An 18073-nucleotide genomic window follows, 5' to 3' on the forward strand; every position below is an offset into this window, starting at 1 on the left:
CTAAAAGTGGTAAAGTGCCGATAAGTGAGTAAAAGACATATTATTACAATCTGTGAAAATTTGTGAGAATACAAATCAAAAGAAGAAACTTGTGTACTAGATTACCCTGTACTCTAGGATTTATTAGTGAAATTACTGTTAACATTAAATTACAGAGGTGACGTCTGCAGGCGCCTCAACTTAAGCATAAATTGAATCAGATCATTCAGTCATTATTTTTTGGGCAAGCATTCGTTTTATTTCTTATAATTATCACTGAATCTTGATGAAGGTCAAGCAAAACCCGAAACAAGACATCGTACAGTACTTACACAAATAGTAATAAATGACAGTTACGAGTTTCATTGGCATTGTCCGGAACTATAAACTTTGCTGGCAGATTTGGCACACCGTTTAAAAAATCTAATAAAACAAGTTATCGAACTATCTAAGAATATCGACTTTTATAAAAATGTTTTTAATTTTACAATTGGCAGTCAATTGTGTGTCACAAATATATTCTAGTCAAATAATATCACCATTGCGACGTGACTCTATATCTATTTGGCATATGATAAGTGTTCACTCCACCTTGATGACTAGACTTTATCCTAATATATCTACAATCCCTTACATAACTATTACTACTGGGAAATTATTACCATTCGTCAAATATCGATATTGTCCTTATGATTTTTACGCGAGTACGTAGTTATCAAATACTAAATTATAATTCAAATTTTTACATCACCATCTTTAATCATCTAGAATGTCCGGCTCTCATAGAGGACGTTTGCAAAAAACTATCATAATAATGTTGATGCTAATCGACGTTTGATTGAATAGTACCACTTTACAATACTTAAACATTACGAAATTGAGCTCGATTTTATTTGAAGTAAACCTTAGAGTAGTATTAACGGTATCATACGCATGTTACTCGAAACTTAATCGTCCTATCGCAAAAAACAATAAACCTCCTAAAGATAATCTGTACAATGTTTGTGCGCTCGTATCAAATAAGTTATGGGAAAGTAAAGTCCGATGGGAACATACAAAAGATGCGTTCGCTTAAAGTATAAACGTTCAATACAGCGTTCTAATTATAAAAAATAGTTGCGGCGGTCTCGGTTGTAACCGGCGGTTCACTATCGACGGACACATACTAAAGTTTCAGTTACAAAAGACGGCTTAAGATGCGCGTTCGCGGTATCGTCCGGCGCACCGTGCATTGCACCACGTAAGCACTAAAGTCCTCGCCTGTCAGTTCCTCTCTGGGGCCTTACATGGATCATCCATGCCACCACATGACGATGAGCTCCCAGAACGTCTTCGGCGGCGAGTGGCCGAAGACGTAAGACGAATTTCAGAGACCCGGGTCGCCTTCTGAGCCCATTTTTAGCAGCTCGAGCTTCTTCTTGGCGATCTTCGAGTAGAGGATGTCAATGGGCTTGGTGTTGTCGTAGAAGGTCGGCGCCCTGAATATGATCAGGGCCGTCCCCAACACGCAGGCTATCGTGAACGCGAACAGGAAGATTCTGTCCAGAACCATGGCCACGTACTTCCAGTCGTCCTCCACCTTCAACAAAGGAACCCAGTTATATTTTGCATAAGTTGTTAAGGAAAAATGTAATGAAGAACATTCTTAGAAGGTAATATGATTGAAAACCGTAAATCAGATAGCCTGAACTCTATCACCTGTAAGTACGGTGCTCGTTAAAAATATTTAATTGTAACATGTGAGACCCATAGTGTTAGATTACAATGGATAATAATATCCAGGCCAAAATAATAAAGAACTAGAACAGCTAAACAAAGCTGAAAGCTGCAAAGAAGATGTAAAAAGTGCCATAGCATTATTGTAGACGTAGAACTGCATTTTCCTGCGTTTGATATTAAAGATAAGGTATCCTAAAATATAAGAAAAGAACTTACGCTTTCAAACTTATCCTTATTCTTAACGTGCTGCGCAATGAACCTCGACCCTTCTATAGTTTTCTCCATCTCTCTCACGTAGGGTTTCTCTAGAGATGGGCTGCCATCATCCAGGTCCAGACGGCAGGGGGATCCGGGGGGTGGCGAGAAGAGCTCATCGTCACCCCCCGGGGGCGGAGGGGGCGATGGGGGCATCCCTGGTAATTCGTACTCCTCGCACCCCCACTCTTTAAATTTGCCATCCATGTCGTCACCTCCAAAGACATCGGTGATCACCTAAAAATAAAGTTGGATTAGTCATTGTCATAGTCAAAATTAGATTATGTTGAAATTGAAATTGTACAATGAACACACTTAGTCATGATGTTTGAATTGTATATCTACGAGTAAAAGTAGTAAGTATTTCTTGAATCACGAAAAATTGATTCTGTTGCATGCCGATATGGTATGATGTAGCTGAACAATATAAATTTTTATGTGACCTATAATAATTATGTACCTCTACATTATGCAATAAATGATTTTGATTTGATTTGATTTAAGTATAATTTGTTGTAGGTACTGTGTTGGTTATTTACGAAAAAATTTTTTTTTTGCAAGTTGTATCAAAAATATTTAAAGGCATTGTTTACTACTTGCATCGATGTTTAAGATCGCCTTTTAGACATACGAGTACACCTACCATTCATTGTATTTAAAAATACTGCCAGCTCTACTTAATTATGTTAATAGCTTCAGCAGGAAACTCCGCGTTCCAATTTAGCTTTAGAATGTGCTCTTGACTAAATAGATTCACGAGCCCGAGTTAAAAGGCCAGCCGTCCTATTCCGGAGTGCTAATGTCTGTACGTGAAATACCGTGAGATTAAAACGTCAGTTGGTGTTTCGCGGGATAGTGTATCGACGTGGCCTAAGCCGGCACACAATTAGGCCGGAGTAGAGCCTCAGCTCGGGTCTGCTGGCCGTATATCGCGCGATCCGTTCGCAGCCACCAGGGGAACATAAATAACGCGGGCTCGCGCTCGTTAAGCCTCTGGCGTTGAGTAATAAAGGAAAATCGAAATGGAATGAAATTGGGTTGGAAACGATATTTCCACGATACACACAGAACACAATGGATTTAGAATATCGCCGAAGAAACCTTCCCCAAGAGTGTCGCGGCTGACGACAATTAAAATCGTTACTGTTGGCTCGACTGTAACGCCGAATTGGTTCTGGCGGAAAATGTTTTGAACGAATTCGCGGAGAAAAGGAGCAGCTTGTTTTTTTCGCTCAAAAGGGATTTCAACTGAAGTACTTCATTTGTAAAGGCATTCACTTCTCAAGTTTAATTAAAACGCTACTCTATTGAGTGCTCAGGTAAATGATTAATGAGTTCAGGGAAGTGTGGGTGCTGTTCGGATTTTTCGTTAATGTGATTTATTAATTCAATATTTCTTACCTCGGTCGGCTTATCGTTATCGTCATCATCATCCGGCGGCTTCTCTGGCCTTTGTATACACAATATTCTGGGTAAAAAATCTATAAAGACCTTCCGCACCCACGGAGCCATGTGGTGGGTGACTGGCGACCTAAAATTTACGTTTAGCACCACGATAGTGACAACTACTGATAATGTGACTAGCATCATAGTGAACAACAAATACTTTCCCAGCAGTGGGACTGTTAAGGACGTCGGTGGGATAATTTCTGCTAATAGCAAGAAGAACACGGTAAGAGAGAGCAGGATTGAAATGCAGAGTGAGATCTTTTCACCAGAGTCCGAGGGTAGGTAGAAGACGAGAACCGAAAGGAACGAAATTCCGACGCAGGGGATGATGAGGTTGACCGTGTAGAAGAGGGTCTTTCTCCTAAGGGTTAGGTTGAAAATGATATCGGGGTATGGTTCTTCGCAGCACGAGTAGAATTTCTCGTTTCGCGTGGCGGGTACTCGCATGATGTCCCATTCGACGGAGATGTAGTACTCAGAGAGATCGATGCCCATGCCAATGTGATCCGAGTCTGGTGTTTGTTTTAGATGCCTCAAGTCCACCTGCAACAAAAATACAACGTCAAAACGAATTCCATAATCGCTTGGGCTGTAATAACTGAGGTAACAACCCTAATGTCAAACGTAATGATCCGCCATATGCTTCTGACGTGGCTCAATTCAACCGACGCGGCGACGTCATAAAGTGCCCTCGGAGTACGCGGAAAATTCTGATCAAAAGGTTTTAGGCGAAATTCATCAATTCAGTATTTTTACTCATGCGTCGTCAAGTATAATGATTTACTTTAATTTGTAAATAAATACTTTCGTATAGAAATTACTTCACAATGCGTTCTTCATTTTAATCACTCTATCTCTTACTATTGAGAAAACTTTGACAGTACGGTAAGTATTTACTTTTCGGAAAGATTTAGCAGACGAGCGACGAACACAAAAACTGCGATAGCCATGTGGAGACGACTCTCGATTTATGCGATTACTTGGGAACTACGAAAATACCGAGCTATCTGTTATAAGGGAATCAAACCACCCAGTCGGTTATAAATGCCGGTTGCTATCTCGAGCTACGATCTGAGGTGTGAGCAGAAGTTTGGAATCCCTTGTGAACTTTAACACCGCGATATAAAGCACAGAATAAGTCCTGGCTTATTTATGTTGAGTTGGTAGCCTTAGATTTATTGGCTCCCTTACACCGATGAATGGTGGTGTCTCTTTCAGAGCTATCATTGTAAACTCAGGTTGAAACTTTTTATCACTTCCTTTCATCGCATATATCTCATTTCCTGCATTATTTATTGCTACCCCATATTTATTTCTTGGCAGCAGAAATTGGAACCCTTTTGCGGAATTTCGATTACATTCCCTTTTTAGGCTGGGTACAACATTCTTTGTAATTCGTGTGTTTTTGTAAAAGAAATGTAGCTATTACGGTCGTTGGTTCTGTGAAATCAACTATCATTCAATTGGCGGAAAGACTTTTTATTGCCTGTCTTAAATTATTTGTAATATAGCTGTGATTGTTGATTGTGGAATTTCTTTTTCGTTTTATTTATTTGTTAGAATCCTAAGTCTAGTGTTTAGAGTGGTTTCTTGTTTACACTTATTACTTAGATAATTTTAGTAGGATGAATAAGTCAGTAAGTTAAAATCGACTACCTACTTCATTCTTACCACATTAAGATGTATAATAAGTCTTCCTTGAAGATATTCATTGATAAACAATATTATGAAATAGTAGTTACATTAATGTGAGTCAGATCCATCACATTTCATTTCACAATCACTTAGGTAATCCAAAAGGATTAAGTTACTCGTATGTTATAAGACATGGAACTTTGCAATTTTTCAAACGCATTTTGATTCTAATGAAATTCACCATGAACCTTAAGCTCGTGCATTAAGATTATACTTCACAAGCACATTAACATTTTTAAATCTCACCGTGTAACCATCGTAGCTCCACGACCCGAACTTCATGAAACAGGTCTGCTCATCAAAAGGAAAGTACTCGACGTCGATCTCGCAGAAAGACTTGTAGATGGCCGGCGGCTTCCACACCACTTTGCCGTCGTGGTGGAGGATGGCCTTCGTCATTATTGTCACTTCGTAGTTACCATCCGCGCTGGAAAGAAAAATGGAGTTAGAATTTGACACAAGACTTCCCAGTCTTCCCGTCACGGTCCCCCGTGGGCCCAGTTAAAAATGGGCCCCGTCAACGTAAGACTATGCACTTATAGTTAATAGCTTTCCGCCCGCGGCTTCGCCCGCGTGGAATTTTGTCTGTCACAGAAAAACTTTATCGCGCGCGTCCCTGTTTCAAAAACTGGGATAAAAACTATCCTATGTTCTTTCCCGGGACTCAAACTATCTCTTTGCCAAATTTCATCAAAATCGGTTGCGAGGTTTAAGCGGGAAAGCGTAACAGACAGACAGACAGACAGACAGACAGACAGACAGACAGACAGACAGACAGAGTTACTTTCGCATTTATAATATTAGTTGGGATTATGACGAGCACTTACTGAAGTAAGATTTCTCGGCTTTATGACTTGCAGCAGATTTTGTGTGTCAAGAGTTCGAGACCCAGTGGCTTAAATAAATTTCAACGGAATTTGCATTTTGAATTTCGCTACAATTGAGTTTTTGGAAAGTTAGGCCTTCGAAAATTCAAAGTTTTTACGTATCAAACTACTATTGCCTATAAAAGTTCAGCCAGTAAGGGGCAATAAAACATAGTTCAACAAATCAGTCAAGTAAGTTGGAGGTAACTTTTGTAAGACAAATAGTTATGGGGAATCAATACTGTAATAAAATTAGTTACATCTTTTTACGATGGTGTTACACCGTCTTACTCAAACACACTCGTATAATGTTCATGATATACTCATATATACATCCGGCTCGAAGGATCATGAACAGGTCTGTACTAGGTAGCTACAATAAAACCGTGGACTGTATGTACTATATCCTTCTATTTGGCTTTCAAACTAGTTCTATCTCTGTTCTACTACAATGTTCTACCTTTTTACAGACTTTGATAGACACATAAACCCAAGGAAATGGAAAAAATCAAATTGAACCGCGTGTTAATCGACCCTCAGTGCCATCTAGTATCACTTTGTAACAACTAAAACCCGTAACAGTACTATATTTTGATACTAGATGTCACTTTATACACATACTAGCTTTCCGCCCGCGGTTTCGCCCGCGTGGATTTTTGTCTGTCACAGAAAAACTTTATCGCGCGCGTCCCTGTTTCAAAAACCGGGATAAAAACTATCCTATGTTCTTTCTCGGGACTCAAACTATCTCTATGCCAAATTTCATCAAAATCGGTTGCGAGGTTTAAGCGGGAAAGCGTAACAGACAGACAGACAGACAGACAGACAGAGTTACTTTCGCATTTATAATATTAGTTGGGATTATGTGACTTCAACAGGTATATTAAAAGGTATGGTATAAGGTATGATTCATATAAACCAAGTATGTTATTATCTGTATAATAGGTAGGTGTAACATAGACCGAGCTGTAACGACTACACAATAGACGTCTGTAAGCCCATGTTACTCTTCAAATGTTGTTGTAATTTGTACATTATTTTCTATAAAACAAAGGGCACTTTCCCGTGCCAAACTATCGTCCCAGCCACAGGTTTGACATACAGAGGATTATCGTGATAAACCGGTATTAGGATGCCGCAGTTAAGCCCAACCGTGGACATAAATAAAGTTAAGACAATGTACTAGGCTTAGACGAAATAAAGGGTTCGAATTAGGTAATTGATATACACATAAGCGCTATACTACATACGAGTAATATTAAAGACACAAAATGAGAATGGCAAGATGTTTTCTATTCCTTCACAAAATACAATTATTATGTTCGTACATTGTTAAAGTCATCAAAGTAGCTTATGGTGTACGCTGTAGTTCCGGATAAACAGATGTTGTCAATAGTGACTGAGTTCCTTGCGCAGCTTCTTCTCAGCACTGACCCATTTATTGTCCCGAAGCAGTGGTAGGGTTAATACTGGGACGTGTAAAAGTGCTTTTTAAAAGCCTACTTGCATAAATAATGCAATGAGAAGGAGAGGTGAGAATAGTGACGTTTTGAATTTGATAGACAAGTAGGACACACGCTAGTATATCAGACTAAACATTTATGTTACAAAATTGACACATTACAATTAAATAGAATGCCATAGATTTTACCTTGATGTGCTGTCGTCCTTAATATCTACAATAATGAAAGTATGTATTCATTTATTGATTAATGTGTTATCCCTTGGCCAATAACGAACCATTCGACGAAATGTTTCACTAATCACAAGTCATAATCATCAATCAGATGTAATAATAACGTTTCCTTGATTTGTACAAATAAATATGTAACAAAACCGTTGTGACTAGATGCTATTTACGAGTAGAGTCATAAAAGTCATTATTGTAATGAGGCTTTTAAAAAGCGCTTTTACACGTCCCATTTCAACCCTACCACTGCTTTAGGACAATAATAGGACAGTGCTGAGAAAACTGTACCTACTTATAATAGGTTGATGTCATCATCAAAGAGAGATGCAGGTTATGGCGCGAGAGAGGTGATCTCCCCTGCCCTTTTGTCCNCATACTTTCAGGAAAACTGAAAATTCAAAAATTTTTATAGTATTTTTCTAATCTTATTTAAACTCTAAAATAACCCCTAAGTAAAGTTTTATTAAAATATTGACACTTTTTTATTCTCGTGTGTAAAGGGTTAATGTGCTGTTATCCGTAATACGCACAATAATGAAAGTATTCTGTTATTGATTAATGTGTTATCCCTTGGCCAATAACGAACCATTCGACGAAATGTTTCACTAATCACAAGTCATAATCATCAATCAGATGTAATAATAACGTTTCCTTGATTTGTACAAATAAATATGTAACAAAACCGTTGTGACTAGATGCTATTTACGAGTAGAGTCATAAAAGTCATTATTGTAATGAGGCTTTTAAAAAGCGCTTTTACACGTCCCATTTCAACCCTACCACTGTTTTAGGACAATAATGTGAGCCAGTTCTGAGAAAACTGTAGCTACTTATAATAGGTTGATGTCATCATCAAAGAGAGATGCAGGTTATGGCGCGAGAGAGGTGATCTCCCCTGCCCTTTTGTCCCTATGTCTGAGAGTCCTCCACCTGGACATGAGCTCCCCTGGCTTACCTGGAAGTCTTTAAATAGACTTCGGACGCAGGTTGGCCGTAGTAAGGACAATCTGGTCAGGTGGGGATTCTTGGATGGCTTGAACATGGAGTGCAGGTGCGGTTTTGTTCCCCAGTCGATGAGGCACCTGATGTCATGCCCTGAGTGCCCAAGCAACTGCACTCAGGAGGATTTGATGAGTGCTACTGACAACGCCACTCTTGTGGCGGAGTTTTGCGCTGACACTGTGTAGGTTTGTTGTCGACACGAAAAGAAGAAGAAGATAGGTTGATTATAGTTCTTGCAACTCACGAAGGCAATTGAGCTTTACTTGTGTGTGTACGTGTACATGCACATATCGATAGTGTAATGTCTGTCAAAACTCTGAAAACTAACAGTAGCGAGCCACCACACACGTAAAGCTCACTCGCCTTGGTGAATTACAACAACTATACCTATTTAATGACGTGATGACACATCATCATTTTAGAAGTACAGGGCCTTATTAAAACAAAACAAAAAGAAAAAAATAATAATGATTCCGCAACTTAAAATTCTTATTAAAAGAAAGACAATACAGCGACAAGTCTCACATTGACATTGGAACAACTTAAGACTGTCACAAGCAACTTTGGAGCATTCCTGAAAATGGCGTCATAAAATAGGTCACCTTCCATTAACGTAACGCCGTAACATTAAAAATAAAGTTGGCAGCGAATTTCCGAGAGCTTTTAAGGGTCACAGGTGCATAAAACCGCGTCTGCTTAAATTTGAAAATATTACAGCAAGCCATGGACTAAAGGCTAATCTTAATAATATGTTGGAGTTGCGCATTACATTTACAACTTTAGTTAAAGAGGTGAAAGGCTTAAAATGCAGGTAAGAGTTTATTTGGGAATATTCGTTTAAATTGCCCATATGAAAAGGATAATTGAGATTCATTTCAGTTTAACTGTCTTATACATGAAACTCGTTTCAGTCATTAATTTTTCAAAGTTCTCGTACCTTTGGACTCTACATTTAAAAACTTCGTAAGTGACGTCAATTTTATTGTAAATTAAATTTAAACTTTTTTAACCCTTTCATACCACGTTCGTTGTTTTTACACAGTTGAAAATTATTGACTGAAAAATTTATTCAGAAGAAAACCTACAGGAAATTACATCCCATTTATTCCTAACAGAATTTCCATTAGCAAATTGTTTGCTGACCCAATGAAACAGGGCAGACATAGACCCCTTTGACGCTAGAGAGCTCACAGACGAGCGACATTATTATGGCGACTGCTTGCGATAGTGGTAGGCGACTGTTAGCGACTTAGGCGACTGTTAGCGACTTAGGCGACTGTCGGCGAGAGTCTCTGAATCGCGCCTTTCTCTGTCTTGACTAAATGTTGACACTCTGACTATACGTGACTGAGAGGGCGTAGCTACTGGCCCGTCTCTGAGAGTCATCGGTGACTGTCAGCGACCATCAGCGGTATTCGCGATGCGTCGACAACGGTCGTCTAATTTCAATATTTATGTTGCCTGCGATTATCGACGACTGTCAACGACTTAAGTTGCAAGCAGTCGCAGCAATACTGTCGCTCGTCTGTAAGCTCCCTTAGCCTCCGCACACCTTGATGCTATTTAGATTAAACGCAACACTTATCGTGTCTTCCGCTTGGCCACCCCTAAGCGCACATTCCACTCCCCTAACCCCACTCAAACATCCACCTAAACACCACCGGATAAGCCACACTTTCCATCAACAAACCACCACGCTAATGCATATAAATGTGGTGAACTACTGATAACACTGACGCTGCTGGTGTTGGTTAAAAATGAACGTGACTCATGAAGGTGGATGACTATTAAAATTTGCAGGTTAACGTTATGCAGTTAAGTGAAACGTGGAGTTTTTGGCAACCATACTGTATGTTGGATGATTTTTTAGTTGGTGTTTATTTAAAATACTAGCTAAAAGATGCTTTTACACTTTAGTGGTTCAACATCATCATCATCATTTCAGCCACATGACGTCAACTACTGAATAGGTCTCTCCCAATGATTTTCATATTGCCCAGTTGGGACCTTTATGAGGACCGGTAACTTAAGTATAATTATTTCGAAAAATTACATACTATTATTTTCATGTGAAAAGCGTATCATTTGAAAGATAAAACGTTTTCATAAATCCCCAGCAACAAAATGTTCAATAAATAATCTCAAAATAGTCACTGGATTCTCGCAAAGGAACCATTTACATTTTTTTCTCCACAATGCACTACTGTTTTTATTCCACTTCAAATGTCTAGTCAAGTGATTGCTGCGAAGTACTCAAGAAAAGCAGACATATCTAGAACTAAACTTAATAGCAATTGTGTTACTTAAGTTTGGAATATTAGCGTCTAATTTGCTTACCCAATTGTACAACTGAGCGCAATTTAAAGAATTAAAACTAAAGCAAAAATGCTTCAGATGCCTGCAAAAAAATTAAGATTACACAATTGTTTTACAGTGTACTGTCGTAGATGGCAGGCGGTATACAGGCTGAAGCTTTGTAACTTTATATACGAAGTAAAAACAGAGGTGTTTACGTTTAAAATCTGTCTGTTTTTGTACATTTGTCATAGCAAGTCCGAATCAGATAGAAAGGTTTAAAAATCAAGTTTCATACGAATCTACTTCTTTTACTTTGACAATGATTAAATCTAAATCATTGAATCGTCAGGTTTCATAGGTCTTTAGTGGAGCTTGCATCAAATCGTCTGTTAAAATTAGGGCTCTCCTGCAGGAGCACTTAACTCTCTCCTAAAATTGAGGATTGGGCCTACAATCCCTGCACTGATTATACGAGTTGAAGAGCTGATACTTAGACCTGTTTAATTAATAAAATTGTTTTCCATTTTCGACAATAGTTAACAAACTCTATTAAGTTTAAACTCATCATAACTAAACCTAACTTTGAGGTTCAAATTCCCACACACCCTGTATACAGCGAGCAGGTATAACAACTGCAGAACTGGTCTTAACAACTGAACCGGTGGAATTGTAATTAGAAAGCTCCACGCTACGGTTATGGCTTGAATAGTAAAGCAGTTTTGAACAAAATTAATATTAGAGCAGTCAAAAAGGATTCTAAATAACACAGCTTAGGTTGCAGAAACAGCTGGGTTTTTGCATGTCATCGGATTCTGCTACTATAAACACTATCTGTACTGTAAAGCCTAATTTGATAACACTAAGCGCTCCTGCACACGACGCCGCCATCGCGCTGCCGCCGCGCCGTCGCCGCGCCGCTACACTGTTCATACGCACCGAGTAAAGCGCCATTAAAGCATAATTTCGCCAGCAGCGCGGCGGCGGCGCGGCAGCGGGCTTCACGCGGCGCGTATGAACAGTGTAGCGGCGCGGCGGCGGCGCGGTTGCGGTCGTGTGCAGGAGCGCTAATAGCATTTTACACCACACACAAGGTGAACCGGCGACCTCATAAAGGTAGCAGAAAGGCGCTGGATGAAGACCGCTATCAACCGGGTGATGTGGACATGATTTTTGGGGGCCTATCTTTAGCAGTGGACGTCCTATGTCTGAAATTAATGATGATGATGAAGAGCAGTTCTTATCTATGATTTTCAAGATAATTATCTTTTTTCATAGAAAATCAATCCAGCTTTACCATGTGAAAATACGTGAATGTAAACATTAGCGTTTTAGTGATCCCTTTCATTGATAAATTGGCTGAGCGAGAGAGCAGGATCAAATTTACCAAATTGGTCTATTATGAGAGCGGATCCGATCATTAAATCTTGTGTGAGATAATTAATTTGTTATTGAGCGATCATCAGACACCTAGCATGTAATTATACCAAACCAACAGACATAATCAGCTGTTAACATAATTGGATTTGAAAGAATAAAGTTGTGATTATGTTAAAAACTATTGACGCTATATGGGCTATCTTTTAAGTATGGATCATACAAAAAGGATTGATTCTACAGCTCAAATGCAACAATTTTCCTCAAGAGAAAGCTAAAAGTTCGTATCTTAAAAAAAATCCATACAAATTATCATCATCTATAATTATCAGCTAATTATAGTAATTTTTTTAAGAATTTCGGTATTTTTTCTGTATGAAAGTTTTTGCATTAATGAGCAGTAGAACCAATAATAATTTTTGTGTGCATACTTAAAAAGACACCCTGTATGTAAACACTTTTCCTTGTTTCACCTAATAAATGCTTCTGCCTATCTTTTCTTACAACATCAACCTCAATATCAATTAATTCACCTCGACATTCCCACAAAATCCGACTGTCAGATGCAATAAAAAACAAATGTGTCGACGAAATTCAGTGGCCTTTCCGAGACATTCCTATTGATTTATCTTTTGACTTGGAGCCAAAAGTGTAATGACCGAACGTAATATAGGCTTCCTTAGATTGAATCTGGTGTTTTTATAAAGGATTTGACACACTAAATGCGGTCTGCGATCTCAAAATGAACGCAGACCGCATTGTGTTTGAACAACATTGTCGGTCAGGCAACGGTCCGGGCAAGACAATCTGTCAGCGGTCGTGCTTTGCGTTCTTTGTTCATGCCCGTACGGTCAGATGGCCACAAAGGGGACCGACGACCTCATAAAGGTAGCAGGAAGGCGCTGGATGCAGGCCGCTACCGGCCGGCCTTTGTGGAAATCATTGGGGGAGGCCTATGTTCAGCAGTGGACCTCCTATGGCTGAAATGATAATGATGATGTACGGTCAGATCGCATTTATACAAAATGTATAGAGACCGAGAATTTCGTTCATAGATTATGCGGGCTTGCGTTCACNTTTATCGGCAAAAATAATGGAACTTGATAGGTTTTAGACCATGCCACGCACCAAAACGTCCGGAAGTTGTAATAGTATTATAGAATAAACGTTAAAAGACTTATTTATTTAATTTTTCAATGCTTAAGTGTCCATTAGAATTAAAGGGTGCTTAATGTATTAAAAAAAATAGAAAATAATTATGATGGGTTAATGTTTTTGGGCGGTTTTTTAGGCGGTTTCTGACAATGTCCTTTACCAAATTGGTCTATTATGAGAGCGGATCCGATCATTAAATCTTGTGTGAGATAATTAATTTGTTATTGAGCGATCATCAGACACCTAGCATGTAATTATACCAAACCAACAGACATAATCAGCTGTTAACATAATTGGATTTGGAAGAATAAAGTTGTGATTATGTTAAAAACTATTGACGCTATATGGGCTATCTTTTAAGTATAAGGATTGATTGTACTGCTCAAATGCAACAATTTTCCTCAAGAGAAAGAGGTTCGTATTTTGATAAAAAAAATCCATACAAATTATCATCATCTATAATTATTATCAGCTAATTATAGTAATATTTTTTAAGAATTTCTGTATTTTTTCTGTATGAAAGTTTTTGCATTTGAGCAGTAGAATCAATATTTTTTGTGTGATCCATACTTAAAAAGACACTCCGTACGTAAACACTATTCCTTGGTTCACCTAATAAATGCTTTTGCCTATCTTTTCTTACAACATCAACCTCAATATCAACTAATTCACCTCAACGTTCCCACAAAACCCGACTGTCAGATGCAATAAAAAACAAATGTGTCGACGAAATTCAGTGGCCTTTCCGAGGCAGTCCTATTGATTTATCTTTTGACTTGGAGCCAAAAGTGTAATGACCAAACTTAATATAGGCTTCCTTAGATTGAATCTGGTGTTTTCATAAAGGACTTGACACACTAGATGCGGTCTGCGATCTGCGGTCACGTCAAAATGAACGCAGACCGCATTGTGTATGAACAACATTGTCAATCAGGGCGACGGTTTGCGGTTCGGGCCCGACAAATTCAGCGGTGCGTGGTTTGTGTTCTTTGTACGTGCCCGTACAGTCAGATGGCCACAAAGGGGACCGACGACCTCATAAGGTAGCAGGAAGGCGCTGGATGCAGGCCGCTACCGGCCGGCCTTTGTGGAAATCATTGGGGGAGGCCTATGTTCAGCAGTGGACGTCCTATAGCTGAAATGATGGTGATGATCAATACAAAAAGTATAAAGACCGAGAATTTTGTTCAAGATTAAGCGAGCTGCGTTCACTTTGACCTGACCGCAGATCGCATCCAGTGTGGCAAGTCCTTAAGACGTACGGCTAGAATTCTCAAGTTTTAACCCAACTAAGAACTTCTTAACAGTTGAATGCTCTAAGCGAAAATGGGGATTTTAAGTCGTTACGAACAAAAAATGAGAGAAATTAAAATTGCTTCCATTTACAGTGTTCTTTGTAGATTCTTTGGGCTGATGTATTGTTTCGTAGAATGGGGTGGAATGAGATTTGGCTAGCTTTGTAAGTATTGTAGTGTAGACTTTAGATGGTTAAATGTGTGTTTGTAACTTAGGCTGAGTTGCTCCACCTAACTTTGACCGTAACTTTATAGTTACGGTTCGTTATCGTTATCGATAACCCGTGTTTTTGTATGGAGTTTGACAGGTTTTTGACGTTTGTCAAAGTTAAAGTAAGATGGTGCAACCCAGCCTTAATGCTTAAAACCTCTGATATCCTTTGAAATTTGAATTATTATACAATGTGATAGGATGTAGTTTTATTTCAAGGTAGGAAGTTTGTTGAAAAATTGAATTCTGATTTATTAATAGATACTGTTTACCAAGTAGGCACTACCTCATTGCTTAAAATGCATTGTTTGCTTAAAATCATACTGGATAATTAATGTCAGAAATAACATTACAGATAAACGGAACAAAAATAATAATTAGTGGAAAAATAATAATACGGCTTCGACTACGACATTAATAAAATTGTAAAAAAAACTCTTTATCTGCTTACATACTGTCAAGCCTACTGCAAAAACATCAATGCCTAAAAATGTAACAAAACGCAACCAAGCACTCCCACAAATCAGCCCGCCATATAAAAACGCCGTAACTCTTCCCATTGTATCCAAACGAATGCATAAACCCCACAAAATAAACCTTGATTCAAAACAAAGTGACGTAACCCTCCCCATCTTAACTGGGCGATCTCATTCTTGTATCAGTCGCGGTTAACTTCCTACTAAACTCGTCTGCTTGTCGCGATAATACAGAATAATAGCCTCCCCAGAATGAGGATGGCCTCGAAGAAGGACTTTATATATCCTAATAGAAGGACCTTTATACAGGGTGGAGTTTTGTAATGCCACCTGGAGGGAAAGTACTCTTATTACTGTAGATAGAAAGTTTTACTGAAAGAAAACATTCCTTTATTTTTGAAAAGAAAGAGAACTGCATTCAAAGATTTTCGATTTTTTTTCGAAAATTCACTACCATACCACGGTAATAATATCATACAGTATTGTAACTTCATATAAACAGCCGAAACGAGAACTTTCTTTCGAAATTCAAATCTCGGTATGCGCTCGGTATGCAAAAGTCGGGGGTGTCGCGAATGTGCCGAAAGGACGTCGGTGGCCAAGTGTTAAATTAAAATTGACAAAACTGATTGAATTTGACTGACCGTCATTTACGGTCAAATTGGTCAAAAACTAGTCAAATTGTCATTTTCAGTTAGTTTGATTTGAAATAAAAATTATATTGTATTAAACCAGCTTTTGCCCACGACTTCGCCCGCCCGAAATTAAAGTAACAGATCATTATGATTATTAAAGTTTCGAAATTATTTAAGTAGTTTTTACTAAATTAAATCTAATGGCTGGTTCACACGTCATGTCTGTGAACAGGCGCTGCCTTCGGGGACTGGTCAAGGAAAGATATACCTGACATAAAATATATACAGGGTGGAAACGTTAAGTGATCTCATTCGATTATTTCTAAACTATACAAGATATCGGAAAACTGGTTACTGATCTTGAAAGTGCTTCACGAGCTCTATCCAACGGTACCAATAATAGGTTACAGAATTAACTGGATCTATCCGAAAGTTAAGTGTTTTGAGCCTCCATATTAAATGTATGCCAGCCAAACAATATTAGAAGTATTATTTTTTTTATTAAATAATAAACACTTAAAATGAACTCATAAATTGCATTCCTATTTAAAATCATTCATGGAAAACATTGGTTTTAGGCTTTACTTGCTATAATTTATCAAGACTTGAGTGCCATGACTGTGGCTGTACTAAATGTATGGAAGCTGGAAACATTGAATTTTCGGATGGATCCAGTTTATTTTGTAACCTATTATTGGTATCGTTGGATAGAGCTCGTGAAGCACTTTCAGGATCAGTAACCAGTTTTTTAATATCTTGTAAAGTTTTTAATATTTTGTAGTTTTACTAAATGTATGGAAGCTGGAAACATTGAATTTTCGGATAGATCCAGTTTATTATTTAACCTATTATTGGTACCGTTTGAAAGAGCTTGTGAAGCACTTTCAGAATCAATAATCAGTTTTTCGATATCTTGTATAGTTTAGAAATAATCGCGTGAGATCACTTAACGTTTCCACCCTGTATGTATCAAAACGCAACAATTAACCTAGAAATTAGCACGAACTGTATATTCAAAACTGCCACGCGGTCTCGTGCTAGATGGGCGTCTTAAAGGCCACCTTCTATCAACGGGAGCGCGTGGTAAGTAACTTGCTTCTGAATGTATTGTAACTTCCTACTTTTTTATATTTTTATACCGGCAGACAGTGGTGACTGAGTTTGTTGCGGCGCTTCTTCTCAGCACTTGCCAAATGTTTGTCTCGAAGCGCTGGTAGGACAAAAAAGAATGAGACATGTATAGGCTCCTTAAGAGCATTTGACGATTTGCAAGTACTAATTTAATTAGTCTAAACAAATAAAGAAAATTTTGATTTTGATTTCACTAATCACAAAACAACACACATTTTAACCTATTCCATTCACAAAGTATTTTGTTTGTCTAACTAAATAAAAAATACAATAAAAAAACTAGATAAAAATTCTAAGTAGGCAGATGTAATTAAACTGGTTACTGTAGGTGGGAAGCCCTATCGCATGTTGTCATACTGTGACGTACCGCGCGACTGTTGACATTTATTTCAAAAATATGGCCGAGTTGGAATACTGTATAGATAGTATTACCGTGACCATACCATACAATTTTCTGTCACATTATTAAAATAATTTAAGATTTCATGGTTTTCCTTTAATTTGATTTATCAAGTTTGTTAGAGAGATTTCATCCTTATGCTTAACCCTAACGATCGATGTATTTTAATACAGTTCTATTCCCAGGTGTGGCAAACAAATTTTAGGAATTCTTTGAATGCAGTTCTATTTCTTTTCAAAAATAAAGGAATGTTTTCTTTGAGATTTTTTTTCTATCCACAATATTAAGACTTCTTTCCCTCCAGGTGGCATTAAAAAATTTCACCCTGTATGTGCAAAGAGAGGTCAAATTCATTGAGAGGAACGGCGCAAGTTGTGACGGGCAGACTTAAATTGATTCCGCGGTAAACAGTGTTGGAGTGAGATTTATACGGGGTTTTCGTC

General features: G+C 38.3%; 1 protein-coding gene across 1 annotated transcript in view; it reads right to left on the bottom strand.

Annotated features, from left to right (window-relative positions):
* Positions 1 to 689: 689 nt before the first annotated feature.
* nAChRalpha1 (nicotinic acetylcholine receptor alpha1) overlaps positions 690 to 18073 on the bottom strand; it is a 102163-nt gene continuing 84779 nt past the window's right edge. The window contains exons 4-7 of the mRNA XM_028312214.1: positions 5344 to 5524; positions 3355 to 3945; positions 1915 to 2190; positions 690 to 1558 (exon numbers count right to left, since the gene is read on the bottom strand). Coding sequence (XP_028168015.1) covers positions 1346 to 1558; positions 1915 to 2190; positions 3355 to 3945; positions 5344 to 5524 — 1261 coding nt within the window. The 3' untranslated portion in view covers positions 690 to 1345. The remainder of the gene's footprint in view (positions 1559 to 1914; positions 2191 to 3354; positions 3946 to 5343; positions 5525 to 18073) is intronic.

This window comes from Ostrinia furnacalis, unplaced genomic scaffold (genome assembly GCF_004193835.3).
Source record: "Ostrinia furnacalis isolate ACB-3 unplaced genomic scaffold, ASM419383v2 OfSCF3837, whole genome shotgun sequence".
In the NCBI taxonomy this organism is placed as follows: domain Eukaryota; kingdom Metazoa; phylum Arthropoda; class Insecta; order Lepidoptera; family Crambidae; genus Ostrinia; species Ostrinia furnacalis.